Source organism: Neoarius graeffei, chromosome 12 (genome assembly GCF_027579695.1).
Source record: "Neoarius graeffei isolate fNeoGra1 chromosome 12, fNeoGra1.pri, whole genome shotgun sequence".
Lineage (NCBI taxonomy): Eukaryota > Metazoa > Chordata > Actinopteri > Siluriformes > Ariidae > Neoarius > Neoarius graeffei.
In genome coordinates, this window is record NC_083580.1 from 35,073,936 (window position 1) to 35,092,620 (window position 18,685).

Sequence of the window (18,685 nt, forward strand, 5' to 3'; positions counted from 1 at the left end):
GTCTTCTACCTGTTTACTGTTTACACTTAAACTGCACCCAATGACCTTAGAATGAACCCATAAAGCACTTTTTTGCAGGGCCAGGTTTGCTGCCTGAGTTGTTTGGTGCATGAAGTGCATTGTGTAACGCAGTACAAAATATGCCTATTATATTAAATATCCTGTTCTGGAGAGGACATCCCCTTTAACAACATTTTTATGTAAATGTATCTCAACCATGCATTTGAATGCGATAGTTTCTCATTGGTTTTATATTGTTGGGCCCTAATTAATCCAGTAAGAATATTTCTCCATAAAACTGAGGCAAGTTTTACAGATTATCCTAAGTTCTGGAGAGGACAGATTTTTAACGCAGATTCTACATCAGGATTTCGAATAGCTGAAAAACTCACTACCTGCTTAATAACAGTTCAAATTGAAAATGAGGTGAAAACAGTGATGAAAAACAATTTCTTAAATGTTATTCTAGACTGATAATGCACAACACATTATCAGTTACTCATGTTGTTCAGGAAAGGACAATCACTATTTGTTTTAACACGGAATGCCATGATTCAGTTAAATCACCATAACGGCCAAACGAATTTACCGATTTTCATGAAATTTGGAATGGACATTTCTTGACTCACCCCCTATATAAGGAAGCAGCATGCTCAGCCATGCATGGGACAGAAATTATTTAATACTCAATGCAATATTTTAAAATTTAATTTGGGACTGCAGATTCTGTCAAAAAAAAAATGTTAAAAATGGCTAATATTTCCACAATAATGATAGGATGGAAGAACCACTGACTGTGTAGCTTCTTTCCGACCCTCAGACAAAAACAGTGAACAAAAGTGATACATGTCGTCACAGTTTACTTTTATGACCCTAGAAGCTAAACTTGAAAAAGGCAACCTTTGGTGTGAAAGTGCCCTCATGGAGGAGCGAGACTCGCGTACCAATGACCAGAGCAGGATTTCCACATTAGGTAAATCATCTTTCTTCTTCTTTTATGGTGGTTGGCAAACAGATTTTTTGTGCATTACCACCACCTTCTGGACTGGAGTGTGAACCAGAATATTTACTACCCTACTGTGCTAAATTCTCCTAATAATTCCTTTATCATTTAAAAACCTAAAAATAGCCCTATATCCCACATTATCTGGCCTCAACTGCAATATCTCTCCGATACCTAGTTTCATATGATTTAAATCAGGTAAAAGACTGAATAAAAAAAAGAGCTATTTAGGACACAACTGTGTGTATTTAAGATACAGCTTGCATCTTAAATACACACAGTTGTGCAAGTGTGGGTGGAATCAGTGACTTGGAGCTTGGTCCTCTTGTTGATAGTCTTAGACACTGGCCTTTCATTTAAACTAAGATCTTTTACCTGACTATATACTGTGAATTACGCTGCCAATTCTTGTGATGTGACTGAAAAACCTTTTGTGTCACAGGTCTGCTACAGGTACAGTACGTCTCTTTGATGGCAACAGTGCATAACTTGCTTTTTTATTCACAGGCTCCTTTCCTCCAGACTCTCTCCTCAGGCCCCAACACATCTTTTAAATACTAACTGTATTCTATTTTTGTCATGTACATGAAGAGGGATTAATGCTGTAGACATTTTGCAATAAAGGTTAAAAATAACATTCATAGATTTCTTTATTCATAACTTTGTAGCTTAAAAAAAAAAAAAGCAGCAGCAGCAGCAGGCTTAAACACAGAGCCCTGGGAAAACAGCACTTTGCGCATGCAGAAAAGCCCAAATTACCCTGCATCACGAAGGAGAAAGCCGAAATTCAGAAATACAGGGTGTAGCCCAAATTATGTAATTGAAAGGCCTGATGGTCAGTAGCAGAGACGTGTACCCAAATGTAAGTAAAATGCGCCAGCTCCTTCAACTTTCTCGTGATTCGCAATGCACATCTCTAATCAGTAGTGTCAAATAGTGCCTGAAGTCAAACAGAACCAAAATGAAAACATACACAATCTGAGACAAGTAGGTGGTCATGGTCCACTTAAGCCACTGCCGATTCTGTACTATGGTCCTATCGAAAGACCATAAGAACATCACTGAAAGTAAGAAATTTGGCAACATAACTCCTAGGTCATACTGTGAGCAGTAAGTGTTTTAAGTCATTAACACTTCTATTATGCATTAGTAATAATTGATAAGTCTGATGATTAAGGGCTCAATGCAGTTGTAATAAAGAAACAGTGAGCCCACAAGAAACTTTAAAGTTCTTTACATGTAGTGTAATGCCTCCTGGAAAATGATGCTTCTGGATCGTTCTATGCCTCTCCAATGATAACTCTCCTGAGTAAGAGCAAGGGTTGTGACTAGACAGTAGATGTAAACTTTTTGATTTGCTGTGCAACAAATTTTTAGATACAAAATCAAGTTTTAAATTAAAGAAGGAATATCAACAGATTCCTCAAATTCACATGCAAACACAGCACACATTGCTAGTTTTATTTTTTGAACTCAAAGATAGTTATATGCTGTCATAAGAATAAGACAAAGAAATGTTATTTGATCCTTTACAATGTTCTAAGAGGCAACATACATATCCATGCTCCAAGAGAACACATTTAACAAGTACTTCCAGTCCACAGGTCAAGCTGAAAATTTTAGCCATCCATCAGATTTTTTCCACCTTTCTGTACTTGAAAGTCCACATACACAAGTCTGCATTTCTTAAAAAAAAAAAAAAAAAAAAAATGTTGTACGTAGTTTAAAAAAAAAAAACCCCACACACACGCCAGGGGGGGCCTTCTACTTTGAGGTGAAAAGACTATTTCTGCTGAATATACAAAGAACAAAAACATACCACTTAAATTATATTCTCTTTTTCACTAGACAAGCAATGAAGATAATCATGCTATCAATACACAAGGTCTAATTCTACTGGTAAATATCAACAAGTATGAATAACGCAGTGCAACCAGTAAATGTGTATTTTGGAACAATCCTTACAGTGTGATTTTTCTGGATGAACTTTATTTTTCTTCACACCACTGGTTCTCCTTGCGTACCTGTGTGAAAGAGTACAGATTTAGTTTGGGGTCCCCCCCAGACATCAGACAATGATATCAAATTGATCCTATTATATTAGTAATTTTGGTACATTTATAACAACTATTAAGATGTGACCCATTTTTTGAATTTACAGTAACAAAAACAAAACTGGGGGGCACTTTTCCAAGTGGCTTCAGGGCAAGTCTCTGAATGTTTTTGGGTAACCCAGCCAAAGTCCAAATCTAACAGACTTGAAGATGCCAGTTCACAGATGTTCCCCATCCAATCTGATTTAAACTTGAGGGGATCTACCAAGAAGAATGATCAAATACTGGTGTACAAAGCTTGTACAGACTTACCAAAGACTGCTCAAAGCATCTGCTGTCAAAGGCACTTCTACAAAAGTACTGAATAAGTGGTGTGAATACTTATCTAGTTTTGAATAGTTATATAGCCATAAGATGACATGCTTTAGATCATAAGCAAGTCCTTCCCTTCTTCAAACTCTTCTCATACCAGCAATCTAGAACAAGTTAATCTTCACCTTGTCTGTCCATAGGATACCAATGGTTTCTGCTGAAGTCTTTTCTTGAATGTTGACTTTGACACAGATGTCTGCCTCCCAGAGGGTATTCTTGATCTGGCTAATTGTGAAGGGGTTTCTCTTTACCAGGAAAATAATTCTCTCATCCACCACAATGGTTTTACAGACACTGTGCTCCCAATTTGACCAGCGTGCTCACCAAATGCCTCCCCAAGATGGCAGAGTAGGTACACTCTGCACCACCTTATGTTTTCAAACATTTCAACTTAAATTTATGCTTTTAAAAGTTTCCCATGTTGGGCATAAGTATTGAGTACTTTTTGAAGCACTCTGATAACACGTCACTAAAGAGCAACAAGAAATCCAACAAGACTGAATCTATAGATATTATTTTCTTAGCCATGCCCCCTGCAGAAAGCCATTAGCAATGAAAGGTGATGTGAGCACACTTAATCCTGCCCTATACCAAATCAATTCAAGAAATCACAGCAAATATATCCAAGATTACTGAAGAAAAACTAAGCCCACTGTCAAATACGTCAGGATCATGCTTTAGAACTAAAGATCAAAAAGATGTTCTCCCAAAGAGGACAGTAGAATCTCACACACAGTGACTGCAATGAAGCAAGTGCCCAGGTAAAAATACTCGATAAACAGGTAAAACGCGTGACTAAGCACAATGACTGAGAACAGAGAAAAAAAAAAATTACACACACACACACACACACACACACACACACACACACACACACACACACACAGAGAGAGATTATTGATCTGCCGGAGGGCACAGATGGCAACCAGTCAAGAGCATTTTCTGAAGCTTGGTTACCTCACTTTAATACAGAAGCCAAAAAAGGCCATATTAACCTAACCGCATGTCTTTGAACTGTGGGGGGGAACCAGAGCACCTGGAGGAAACCCACGCAGAGAGGGAGAACATGCAAACTCCACACAGAAAGGCCCCTGCTGGACTTGAACCCAGAACCTTCTTGCTGTGAGGCAACAGTGCTAACCACTTGCATTGCCATGCCACCCAATAGGTTAAGGGAAATAAGTTACCCATTTTGATTTAGTACATTTTCAGGCATGGAAGTAGTAGTCAATTCTTGTATTTTTAAGTACATCATCTGAATATACTGGCACATGGTCAGAAGTAAGTTATCAAATTTAATTTACTTCACAGTGATTTGTCTGTGTTGATACAGTAAAGAGACCAATCTTTCAGCTGGTTCATGAGGCAAATAAAATCCATCTATCCATGACCCATAACCGCTTATCCTGTGTAGGGTCACGGGCAAGCTGGAGCCTGTCCCAGCTGACTATGGGCGAGAGATGGGGTACACCCTGGACAAGTCACCAGATCATTTGTCTCTGTGTCAGCCCTGCAAACAACCATTCACACGCACATTCACACCTATGGTCAAGTTATACCCTGTCCACACTAGGGATTTTGTACCGATACGATACTACTTTCGTACCGCAACACCTGTCCACACTAGCAACTATACCGGTACTGTAGCGGTATAACTGTATCGGTACGAAACCCACAAATTTATGGGTTTCGTACCGGTACAGTATCGGTACTGTAGCGCTTCGCTATAGCGTGGACAGATGAAGCGGTTCTGTATTGATACAAATATAATGCGCATGCGCAAAGTCACACACCTCAATCGATGTCTTCGCTGAATAAAATAGTGAAGAACGGAGATTCGTTTTCTTTGTTTCTTTCTCAACTGCTACGCGCGTTTTATACGATTTGACTGAATAAATGACCACCAGAAATACAGACTGTACATTGACAACAAAAAGCACACACACGTTGTTTCATCCACCATATTCTCAGAAGGAAGTTACTCGGTAACCACGGAAACATTTCACGCACGCGCATTTCAACTACCGTAAAAGAAAACCGCAAACATTTCTCGCTAGTGTGGACAGATGCACTAAACTGTACCGGTATACTTTGTATCGATACAGTTATACCACTATCGTACTGGTATATGTGTAAACACAGCATTAGAGCCACCACTTAACCTAAGGGCCTCTGCATACTCTTGCGACAAGGCTTTCGCAGATAGCTTTTCGCATACAGTTGTAATTTATCGTTGAGCGGGGAGTAATAGGCGTGCACGATGTTATTCACCACCACAACGCAAGGGGGCACGAAGTCGCGAAATCGCTAGGAGTAGTTGGTGGGTGTGGTTAGTGGAGTGTTTATCCTCCGGTTACTTATAATGACTAGAACTGGAGTCGTATAGATGTACGTACTTCCTCGATCAACCGCTCTTCGTGCTGCTCCATCTTCGCTCGTGTTTTTAAAAATGGCGGTAGTGAAAACAAACCAAACCGGGAAAGTAGGGAAGCGGAAGTGCGTGTACAGCGGATGTAGAGTGGACCAATCAGAGCCCTCTTTTCTGCGACGCTGTCTGCGAGGCTTCTGCGGTGGTCACAATTTTTGGGAGGTGCGCGCAGAGTGTCTGCGAAGGGGGGGGGGGGGGGGGCTACGCAGACGCCATCTGCGAGGACTGTGTTGTCAGCATTAATTGGCCTTAACTTGCATGTCTTTGGACTGTGGGGGAAACTGGAGCACACAGACATGGGGAAAACATGCAAACTCCGCATAGAAAGGCCACTGGGCTTGAACCCAGAACCTTCTCACTGTGAGGTGACAGTGCTAACCACTACACCACAGTACCGCCTGCAAATAAAATCAACACACCCATAATATTCTCCATTGATATTTCATGTAGAGTGGAGATCAGGTCTGTAAGAAATTGAAAGCATTTCTTACTGACTTGGTTAGAAAGCATTACTGTCTGGAGGACAGTAAACATTTAAAACTCCAAAACTTTTTCTCCTTATATTGAAGCACAAATTGATGTTTTGCCTTTAATACAATCCTGCAATTTTAAGTGGCAAATCTTTCTTAATTAGAATAGCCATTCCCCTGCTCTTGTTTGTAAAGGATGAGAAATAAGCATTGACCAAAGCTACATTGTTACCATTTTAAATTCTTGGTATTGGTTAACCTGGTCTCCTTCGGGAGAACCATCAACCCTTTCCATCTTTTGAAGCTTACAATATTTTCTCTCTTTCAACTGATGAATGATTTCCCTTTATATTCCATGTGCATATTCCCAAGGTACTACCAATCATTAAAGATCTGATGACACGTTTTTGACATCTTTGGCGATGTTTTATAACATAAAAAGTAATTCCCGATGATCCATATATTAATTCACAAAGGCGCCTATTTTACAAGTTATGATAAAAAAGGCGGCTATTTGGGCAAATTTGACGGGGCTGCAGCACCCAGGAGACGAATGAGGAGGAGGGGCTATATGACCTCATCGAAAGAATCTTCCTCCTCACTTACCAGTTTGTCATTATTAGTATTATACACACACACACACACACACACACGTGTGTGTATATATATGCTATTATGCCTTCGCGTTGTGTTGCCGGCTTTTGCTCCAAAACCCACAAGGATGGGGTAAGTTTATTCAAGTTTCCCAGAGATCCCGAGGTGCATGCGAAGTGGGTGAAGCAAGTCAGGCGCACTTGTGACAAGTGGGAGCCCTCACCAACATCCGCCCTGTGCTCTGAACACTTCGATTTGGATTGTTTTGACACCCTTCCCAGCTTAAAAGAATCTCTTGGGTGTGCAGTTCAGCACAAACGTGTGTTACTACCATCAGCAGTGCCTACAGTATTTACAGTGTTCATCACAAATATACAGATACAAAATACAGATCTTTCAATAACAGTGTTATGTATTCACGGTAGGCACTGTCTTCGATGGTGTTGGATGGTTTGTTTACACCTTCTTAGTACTAATACAAAAAAAACTGATCTATGGGTATGGGCATCATATCGCCTAGTCTTCCTCCTCACTTGCTGGTTTGTTGATGTGACAGATTTGTAGTAGCAGTTGTAGTATTTTGCCTTTGCATTGTGGTCTCTTATTGCCAAGTTGAAAGAATTTGTTTCTCAAAGCAAACACTGAGGGAAAGCTAACTTAGCCAGACAAGTAGGCGACAGATTGTCATTTGCTTACGCTGATGTAGGTTATCAAATATTTTGCTTCATTCAAGGATAAAACTAAGAAGCCATAAACTAGAAGACGTGCCTGCCAATATTATCCTAAATGTATCACGGATCAGGCATAGTCGTAAGCTTATGTTAGCCGTTTGCATGCTCCATTAGGAACTATGTATTCAGTGTAGCATATGGCTTACATGATATAAGCAGTGTTTACACATGCAAGAGAGCAATTCCAGCGTTATGGACGTGACACTTGAACTTAAAATGGCAACAAATGACCCAGTGCATGTTTTATTGTCTCCCAGTATTTAAACAGGTGTTGCATATTTTAAGGCTGTACCATACTGGAGAAGTGATAGAACAAGAACAATTCCCATAGTACATCTAGGGCATGCCAGAAAATGCCAATAAAAGATGCGTTATGGATGTGACAGAAAAAGTATCACTTTTCTTGGGTGACTGTACATTTTTATCAAACTCTGTGAAATCGTAAACCTAATGTCGAAATGGAGATATCCATTTGATAGAGGGGTCCAAGGTGAATATTAAAAAATCTTTGTTTAAAATATTTTGTACTTCATGCAGAGTTTCGGAAGGAAAAGTCAGCGTTATGGATGTGACGAAATTCCGTTATGGATGTGACGCGTCTGAAATAGACATGGCGTATGTTTAGAAAATCAGCAATTTAACCACCATAACCCTTTGAAAAACTCTCTAAATATCAGCTAAAACTATCAAAGTTCTTAAATAATATTTAGGATGGCTATTGTTTTGCTGTTTTGTGGATTTTAGCATACATTTCTGTGGCTTGTGGCAATAATATAGAATTGTACATGATCAAAGTTGATTTTAGCTTGGGTTTTACATTATAAGAAAGAAAGACTGACAGTGACATATTAGGTTGGTTACAAATTGGTTCAGCTTGTTCACATCTGTAAAATACAGGCCTAGGTGAGATCTCTGGGAGTGGTTTTGATGTATTACATGTTGCTTTATTTTTGCATGGTGAGGTTGACATTTACATGGAATTGCCCAAGACAAGAATACACAATATTAAAATACTGATTCCGTAACATTTTGAACAAATACGGGTTGACCTTGTTATCCAACCTTGTGGTGTTCGTCAATGCTGGGCTGTCTGCCTGTCCGCTGTCCATCTCGGAGTCGCTCTCAGATTGGTGCACAGTAACAGGTTCAAACCTGTACGGTTGGATGCACCCGTGTTCGTCATCACTAGATTCTTCCGATCTATCCCACTCAACACAATTCTAGACTCCCAGAAGAGGAAGAGCTAGCACTAGAGAGTTCACCGGCGTTTTCATGCACCATTTCCATTGAGTAGAACAGCCAGTGAACCGCAGCATGTTCTTCCGCTGACGTCACAGCATGGCCGCGAGCCACGGACCCAGTTTTCTTGCGCTGTGCAATTAAAAGTTGGATATTCGCGTAACAGCTTCTTTTCACGTAATTATAACAGAAATCTAACGTTTGCCATGTTGTATAGTTTATTTAAGAAATTGCATAGAGGCATGTTCGTGTCATCAGATCTTTAAATTTCTTGTAAGAGTCTTGTGACCATGTGGCAAACAGCATATCAAGGCTACCTAAAAGGCTGATCAAACATGAACTGTGCTGTATTATGTTACACCATTTAACAAAAATCAGAAAACTTAAAATTACATCAAGGGACTTCTCCACTAACTGACAGGGAAGTTAAAGAAACTACCAAGTTTTCCTGTGCCTCATTAGCAACATAATCAGTTTCAAAAGAAATAGACTGCATAAAGCAGATTTGACTTTGAGGTCATTGGGTGACACTTTTCTTTCGCCCTTTTTCTTACTTAGAGTTACACTAACTTTTGAGATCCTAAACCAAAATTTTAACAAGTGTGGGCCACATAAATGAGACTTTGTAGATGGGTCAATTGAAATAGGTTACACATGGCATTAGTCCCACAAGAGCCTATTACATCTTTATCCCTATCCAAAAACTCTGTGGCCTTGATTGTGACAACTTTAATCCAGCTGGATAATACAGTGAATAGAGTACTAGCTTCCTTCAAAATGAAATCTTCCTCAATGAAATTTTTGTGCCATCTTAATTTTAATATGGGACAGCCTTGGGCTGAGGTGCCCTTGAGCGAGGCCCCTAACTCCCAACTGCTTCCCAGGTGCTGTTAGCATGGCTGCCCACTGCTCTGGGTATGTGCGCGCTCATTGCTCGGGTATGTGAGAGCTCATTGCTCACGTGTGTGTGCACTGCTTCAGATGGGTTAAATGCAGAGAGAAATTTCACAAGTGTGTGATGAATAAAGTTGTTGTTCTTCTCTACTCGACTCTATTCACCTTTGTTTTTTCATTGGGCCAAAGTACCATAGTACCTGGTAGCTGCTACTTTTTTTTGGCATCGCCTCTGTCAAGGTTCCAAGCGAGCTGAGGCAAGCCCAAAAGGTGAAGACACTGAGGACTACTGACTGATCAAGAAAGAATATTACTGCATCATTTGTGTAAGACTGGACAGAACAAACCCTCCATTTTTAAACAGTATTATATTTATTATATTTCACCACTCGTGCGCATGTCTGCACACTCGCAAAATTGTTACGTCAAGTTGAAGCTACCACAATTAGTCACGTTTCTAATGCATGGTTTAAAAAAATAAAGAAAGAAAACCTGCATCTGTCACGACATAAGCACCATGAGTTTACAAGCAGCAAAAAAAAAAAAAAAGCCACACTGCAAAATTCTAAAGTTCACACATCTTGCTCAGCATAAGTAGGAAAAAATTTTGCTGCAGGCAACTCATTTAAAAATTAGCCACTGTGTACTGATATTTTGCCTAACCACATGATGGTAGAACCGATGAGTGTACCGGCACACTGCTTTTGACGTCTATAGTCAGCAAGCATTTTTTTTTTCAACTAACAAAGTCACGCAAAATATATCTTAAAGGCGTCACACAGTGGCGATAAAAGTCGCATTATTCTGCACCAGAATGCTTTTGAGATTCGAAATAAATTGACCGTCGATTTTTCAAAAGCTTCCCGCGGTTGTAATCGGTCCTTATTTGATCATGCCCATCACTTGAAATTTTCCGCGTTCGCAGCGCCCCCTCTCGGTCAATGGAACAGCTGCGTGACGTCATACCAGTAACCACTCGGTGCAGTTGCAATGACGGACACACCAGAAAATAGGAGTGATGCTGAGGAAATTAGCTTTGATTTTACCGATACAGAAGAAGAAAATGGCCCACAAGTAGAGATTTTGACAGCTGAATGTCCTGGTGGTATCCAGCCTTACAGATTTGAACCTGAGAGCTCATCTTCAGAAGAAAATGAGGACAGTTCTGACGACGACAGAAACGAAGACGGGCGACTTGAAGACTTGTTTTGGTTGGTTTCTCTGACTAAATCACTACTTATGTGTATTTTTAAAGACCATTTTCACTTGAATTAGAATGCTGTGTGATTAATCTATGATTGAGTGTAATACTGATAGCTGTAGGGGGTGAAAGTATAGCTAGAAAGATTGAATTCTAGCAACTTGACAGCTTGCGATCTCGCGAAATGCAGTGGGCCTTCTGATACAGTAGACCCCTTGATATTCCAGTTTTCATCATTTTCCTTTTATTGCAGTTGATTTTAACTTGATATTCAGTATGTTATAGGCTGGGAGTACTGAGCTTTGTATTGTATTGTTTAGTAAATGTACAATCGTCAGTAATAAGTGATGATTATTAGTTAAAGGCAGCTCTGTGGCATAAATCTTTCAATTAATCTTCTGTCATCCATTTGCTAAAATTATGTGCCACATGTGTTAAGACAACACTTCATGTGACAAAGATATGACAAATACATAAATGTATGAAAATCATTTTGTACAATTAATTATTGATACATAGAAACACAACACGTGTGTGGCAGCGGGGGCGTGGTCAAGCGCCGGTCTGTGACAGGAGGGCGGAGCCAGGGAAGGTGAGTGGCAGAATCATTACACCTGACGGTAATTAACCTGTGTTTTCCCAGTAACCGCGCCCTATTTAAGGAGGCAGAGGGAGAGCAAAGAAGAGCTCATCCCGGGACAAGAACACAGTGTGTGTGTGTTTCGCTATCAGATTAAAACTGGCGGTTATACTGAAAAGTCTGGCAATAAAAAGCCTATTTGCATCTGAAGCGTTGTCCTGCCGTCCTCTGTGCTCCACCCACACTTCAGAGAGCTCTACAGTGGTGCCAAAACCCGGGACAAGGTGGAGCACCAACCTCGCAGCCCCATGGAATCCTCCCCGTTCGCGGACCTGGTCCACGCCCTCGCCACGGCTCAGCAAAGCCAGCACCAGGCGCTCGTCACTCTCCGAAAGGAGCAAGAGCGGCGCTTCGAAGCCCTGGTGCTGGCCCAGCAGGAAGATCGCGAGGCGTTCCGGCATCTCGCGTCGGCGGGGTCCACCAGCGCCCCGGCCTCGGGCCCGTCTCCCCTCATTGTGACCAAGATGGGCCCGAAGGACGACCCCGAGGCATTTCTCACATTGTTCGAGCAGGTCGCCAAAGCCTCGGGGTGGCCGATGGAGCAGCGCGCCTCCTCCCCCTCCTGACGGGAGAGGCGCAGCTGGCCGCGCTATAACTCCCCGCCGACCGGCCTACGCGGACCTTCGCCGGGCCGTCCTCCAGCGCGTGGGGCGCACGCCAGAACAGCGCCAGCGCTTCCGCGCGCTGGAGGACGGCCCGGCGAAGGTCCGCGTAGGCCGGTCGGCGGGGAGTTATAGCGCGGCCAGCTGCGCCTCTCCCGTCAGGAGGGGGAGGAGGCGCGCTGCTCCATCGGCCACCCCGAGGCTTCGGCGACCTGCTCGAACAATGTGAGAAATGCCTCGGGGTCGTCCTTCGGGCCCATCTTGGTCACAGTGAGGGGAGACGGGCCCGAGGCCGGGGCGCTGGTGGACCCCGCCGACGCGAGATGCCGGAACGCCTTGCGATCTTCCTGCTGGGCCAACACCAGGGCTTCGAAGCGCCGCTCTTGCTCCTTTCGGAGCGTGACGAGCGCCTGGTGCTGGCTTTGCTGAGCCGTGGCGAGGGCGTGGACCAGGTCCGCGAACGGGGAGGATTCCATGGGGCTGCGAGGTTGGTGCTCCACCTTGTCCCGGGTTTTGGCACCACTGTAGAGCTCTCTGAAGTGTGGGTGGAGCACAGAGGACGGCAGGACAACGCTTCAGATGCAAATAGGCTTTTTATTGCCAGACTTTTCAGTATAACCGCCAGTTTTATTCTGATAGCGAAACACACACACTGTTTTCTTGTCCCGGGATGAGCTCTTCTCTGCTCTGCCTCCTTAAATAGGGCACGGTGACTGGGAAAACACACAAAACACAGGTTAATTACAGTCAGGTGTACTGATTCTGCCACTCACCTTCCCTGGCTCCGCCCTCCTGTCACAGACCGGCGCTTGACCACGCCCCCGCTGCCACAATGTGTTTTTAAAAAAAAATAAAATTTTTCTATCAATACCTAGCCATGACCTTGAAATCAGATCCATTGATAACAACAGTCACAAATAGTGTTCAGTGTTCGTTGTTACAGCCAAACACAATACACCGATTAGGCATTTTGTATCACAGAATATTAATACATCATTTCATAGTGTTTTGAGTGTTCAAAACTATCCACAAACTGAATAAATCCACAAAATCCGCAATGTAAACAACTCTGGTAAATGCACGCCATAGAGAAAACATGGGGACAGGCCAGCATCACCCAAGGGAGGTTACTGGTATGACGTCACACATAAGTTGACCTAGTTAATGGCTGGCTGCCTAAATTTGGCTGTGCGCGTCAACTTTAAATGCTTGTAGCGGGCGCATCGTGACACTGAGATCGCGGGAAACTGAGGGGCTTGAATAACCCACCAAACCCGACATTTTGATACGATATAGCCTGATTGCTGAAATTACTGCACGACGCCTTTAAGTTAAGCAAACCATCAGTACAGGATGGCTAATTTTAAATGAGTTACCTGCAGTGAAACTCTCCTCAAATAAAATACTTGCAGGGATGTGAACCTGGGTCTCCCAATCGAAATCCCTGTGCTTTAACCATCAGACTACAATGTTTTCCCCAGAAAAAAATTAAAGCCCTAAATTCTGTCATAATAATACACACACAATTGAGCACCAATGGCATGAAAACAAGCAGTGAAGGTGTGAAGTGAAACTGGGGGGGGGTCTGGGGGTATGCCTCCCCGCGGAAAATTTTTTGAAAATAGATGCTCTCAGGTGCATTTTCAGGGTCTCCGAGAGGTTTTAGATACATGATTATAGGATAGATTTTACCAGTGTTTCAATGATTTCTGACCTAAATAGTATTAAAATGTATACACATTTGAAATTTCACCTTCAAGCTCAACATGCAAGTTAAACTGTTTTGTTATAGATTACTTGGGTATATGATAAATTGAAAATCTACAGGGATACCTTAATTATCTCTGATCAAGTAGTGTTGTAACAAAAATGTGCATGAAAATATGAACAGTGGTTTGCTCCATCTTATGCAACCCAATGAAATGAAGAGAATCAATCATTACCTCCTGTTGATCACAAAGGTAGCTGAATCTAAGAACCACCACCTTAAAATAAAAGTTGCTGTATTACTAATGATTTAGAATGTTTCTGATGCAATTACCATAATATATGTATAACTAAGATACAGTGAAAATAAAAGTAAGGCAACTGCATATTATAAAGTTTAAATTTTGGCACTTTATTAAATGGACTAAATTAAGATTAAAACATATTGAAAGGAAAACTTAATTTATACATTTAAGTTTGCAGAAAGATTATGTACTTAAATTATCTTCATGAATGTGTTAAGTGCCAAATGTAGCATAATTTCGAATAATAATAAGCATATTTGGGCATTGTGATGTCACGGTGACCCTTTAACAAAAGAATAATCCGGAGTCTTCTTTTGTTAAATGGATCGCAGTGACATCACACTGCCAAAAATGCTTATGATTATTATTTGAAATTATGCTATATTTCCCCTCCTAGAACTGCCACCTTATTGTGGTGGAGGGGTTTGTGTGCTTGAATGATCCTAGGAGCCATGTTGTCGGGGGCATTACGCCCCTGTTAGGGTTTCCCAAGGCAGACAGGTCCTAGGTGACAGGCCAGACCAAGAGCAGTTCACCAAAATCCCTTATGGAAATGAAAAAAATTAAGGACTGTGATGTCACCCGGTATGGCGCAGCCGGGGCCCCACCCTGGAGCCAGGTCTGGGGTTGGGGCTCGTATGCGAGCACCTGGTAGCCAGGCCTTTGCCCATGGGGCCCAGCCGGGCTCAGCCCGAAGTGGTGACGTGGGCCCGACCTCCTGTGGGTTCACCACCCACAGAGGTAGCCGTAGGGGACTGGTGCAGTGTGGCTTGGACGGCAGTCGAAGACAGGGGCCTCGACAACCTGATCCCCAAACACAGCGGCTAGCTGTTGGGACATGGAATGTCACTTCGCTGGGGAGGGGGGGGGGGGGGGGAACCTGAGCTTGTGCGGGAGGTTGAGAGGTACCGGCTAGAGATAGTCGGGCTCACTTCCACGCACAGCTTGGGCCCCGAAACCCAGCTCCCCGAGAGGGGCTGGACTCTCCACTTCTCTGGAGTTGCCCACGGTGAGCGGCGGCGGGCTGGTGTGGGCTTGCTTATAGCTCCGGAGCTCAGCCGCATTGTGTTGAGTTTACCCCAGTGAACGAGAGGGTTGCCTCTCTGCGCCTTCGGGTCAGGGAGAGGGCTCTTGCTGTTTGTGCCTACGGGCCGAATAGCAGTATAGAGTATCTGGCCTTCTTGGAGTCCCTGGGAGAGGTACCGAGAGGTGCTCAGACTGGGGACTCCATTGTTCTACTGGGGGACTTCAACGCTCACGTGGGCGATGACAGTGACACCTGGAGGGGCGTGATTGGGAGGAACGTCCTCCCCGATCTGAATCCGAGTGGTGCTTTGTGATTGGACTTCTGTGCTAGTCACGGTTTGTCTATAATGAACACCATGTTCGAGTATAGGGGTGTCCATAAGTGCACGTGGCACCAGGACACCTTAGGTCGGAGGTCGATGATAGAGTTTGTTGTTGTTTCATCTGATCTCCAGCCCTATGTCTTGGACACTCGGGTGAAGAGAGGGGCTGAGCTGTCAACTGATCACCACCTGGTGGCGTGTTGAATCCGCTGGCGGAGGAGTTAGCCGGACAAACCTGGCAGGCCCAAACGTATGGTGAGGGTCTGCTGGGAACGTCTGGCCAAGCACTCTGTCAGGGAGGTCTTTAACTCCCACCTCCGGGAGAGCTTCTCCCAGCTTCCGAGGTAGGCGGGGGACATTGAGTCTGAGTGGACTATGTTCTCTGCCTCCATTGTCGACGCAGCTGTTCGGTGCTGTGGCCGCAAGGTCTCTGGTGCCTGTCGGGGCGGCAATCCCCAAACCTGGTGGTGGACACCGGAAGGAAGGGATGCCGTCAAGCTGAAGGAGTCGTCCTATCGGGCCATGTTGGCCTCCGGGACTCCTGAGGCAGCTGACTGGTATCAGCAGGCCAGGCGTGCCGCAGCTCGGGCAGTTGCGGAGACAAGAACTTGAAACTGGGAGGAGTTCGGTGAGGCCATGGAGGAGGACTATCGGTTGGCCTCGAGGAAATTCTGGCAAACCGTCTGGTGCCTCAGGAGAGGGAAGCAGTACTCTGCCAACACAGTTTACAGTGCGGGTGAGGAGCTGTTCACCTTGACTGGGGATATTGTCGGGCGGTGGAAGGAATACTTCGAGGATCTCCTCAATCTCACGGTCACGTCTTCCATTGAGGAAGCGGAGGCTGATGACTCCATGGGTGCAAGTATAAAAATTTCAAAAACCTGACAAGTCTGACAAGGTCAGACGTGCATGGCGCAGCCTTCCGGGGGGTTGGGGGTGAGCCCCCCTTAAGGGCTCGAAAAAAAATTTTTAATTACAAGTTAAAATGGTTGTCTCTCATGCAAACATTTATAATATTAATAGGTATATGATTTGCATATTCACATCAAATGTTTAATACATTTCATCAAATCATATTTCAAGTACAAGGCTTGATATTTCAAAACATCTAGCAAGTAATTTAAATGTTGAAAAAACCATTTTTAATATGCTTTTGCTGGGATACCTTTTTTACAATATATACACTGGACTAGCTGTGTTGATTTGGTCGAACAACGTGCTACATGCGTGAAACATATCACACGTTTATAACACTGTGAAACAACGGGCTAGTCAGGACCGCTCGTCGGTGAGCGGCGTATAAATTGAATGAGGTTTGTGGCGAAGATGAGATGAAAAGATTTGTCTCATGCAGAGACCGCACGAGACAAATCTTTTCATCTCGTCTTCGCCAAAAACCTCATTCAATTTATACGCCGCTCACCGACGAGCTGTCCTGACTAGCCCGTTGTTTCACGGTGTTATAAACGTGTGATATGTTTCACGTGCATAGCATGTTGTTCGACCAAATCAACACAGCTATTCCAGTGTATATATTGTAAAAAAGGAGTGAGACAGTGAGAGGGCCACCCCCCGGAAAATCTCAACGGATTTACACGATTTGGAAAAATGACTTTCAGAACCAAATAAAAAAAAAAAAAAAACAGCTTCCAGCACATACCAGAAAACTTGTACCCATGTGACTCAGAGGTGGACTCGTCCATTACACAAGCCGAAGTCACTGAGGTGGTTTGCAAGCTCCTCGGTGGCAAGGCACCGGGGGTGGATGAGATCCACCCTGAGTATCTCAAGTCTCTGGATATTGTGGGGCTGTCTTGGTTGACGCGCCTCTGCAACACCGCGTGGCGGTTGGGGACAGTGCCTCGGGAGTGGCAGACCGGGGTGGTGGTCCCCCTTTTTAAGAAAGGGGACCAGAGAGTGTGCTCCAATTATAGGGGAATCACACTTCTCAGCCTCCCCGGGAAGGTTTACTCCAGGGTACTGGAGAGGAGAATTCGGCCAATAGTCGAACCCTGGATCCAGGAGGAACAATGTGGTTTTCATACTGGTCGTGGAACACTGGACCAGCTCTATACCCTTCATAGGGTGCTCGAGGGTTCATGGGAGTTTGCCCAACCAGTCCACCACATGTGCTTTGTGGATCTGGAGAAGGCGTTCGACTGTGTCCCTCGTGGTATTCTGTGGGGGGGGGGGGGGGGGGGGGGGTGCTTCGGGAGTATGGGGTTCGGGGCTCTTTGCTAAGGGCTGTCCGGTCCCTGTACGAATGGTGCAGGAGTCTGGTTCGCATTGCCAGCACTAAGTCAGACCTGTTCGCAGTGCATGTTGGACTCCGGCAGGGGTGCCCTTTGTCACCAGTTCTGTTCATAATTTTTATGGACAGAATTTCTAGGTGCAGCCAGGGGCCAGAGGGAATCCTGTTTGGGAACCACAGGATTTCATCTCTGCTTTTCACAGATGACGATGTCCTGTTGGCTTCTTCAAACCAGGACCTTCAGCATGCACTGGGGCAGTTTTTGCAGTCGAGTGTGAAGCAGCTGGGATGAGAATCAGCACCTCCAAGTCCGAGGCCATGGTTCTCGACCAGAAAAGGGTGGCTTGCCCTCTTCAGGTTGGTGGAGAAGTCCTGCCTCAAGTGGAGGAGTTTAAGTATCTCAGGATCTTGTTCACGAGTGAGGGAAGGATGGAGCGTGAGATCGACAGGTGGATCGGTGCAGCCTCCGCAGTGATGTGGTTGCTTTACCGGTCCGTCGTGGTGAAGGAGCTGAGCCAAAAGGTGAAGCTCTCGATTTACTGGTCGATCTACATTCTGACACTCACCTATGGTCATGAGCTTTGGGTAATGACCGAAAGAACAAGATCGCGGATACAAGTGGCCGAAATGAGTTTCCTTCACAGGGTGGCTGGGCGCTCCCTTAGAGATAGGGTGAGAAGCACAGCCACTCGGGAGGAGCTCGGCATAGAGCCGTTGCTCCTCCACATCGAGAGGAATCAGCTGAGGTGGCTCGGGCATCTCTTTCGGATGCCCCCCTGGGGAGGTGTTCCAGGCATGTCCCCCCAGGAGGAGGCCCTGGGGAAGACCCAGAACACGCTGGAGGG

At 44.3% G+C, this 18,685-nt stretch overlaps 1 protein-coding gene across 8 annotated transcripts in view; it reads right to left on the bottom strand.

Moving 5' to 3' along the window:
- Window positions 1–2,431: 2,431 nt before the first annotated feature.
- The window catches only part of skp1 (S-phase kinase-associated protein 1), a 58,312-nt gene continuing 42,058 nt past the window's right edge, over window positions 2,432–18,685 (bottom strand). Inside the window, exons 6-8 of one of the 8 annotated variants that reach the window (XM_060935802.1) lie at window positions 14,172–14,213; window positions 2,969–3,027; window positions 2,432–2,688 (exon numbers count right to left, since the gene is read on the bottom strand). In XM_060935802.1, coding sequence (XP_060791785.1) covers window positions 2,992–3,027; window positions 14,172–14,213 — 78 coding nt within the window. In that variant the 3' untranslated portion in view covers window positions 2,432–2,688; window positions 2,969–2,991. Of the gene's footprint in view, window positions 3,028–14,171; window positions 14,214–18,685 lie in introns of all 8 variants that reach the window. The other 7 variants (XM_060935803.1, XM_060935801.1, XM_060935806.1 and 4 more) reach the window with 7 other exon arrangements.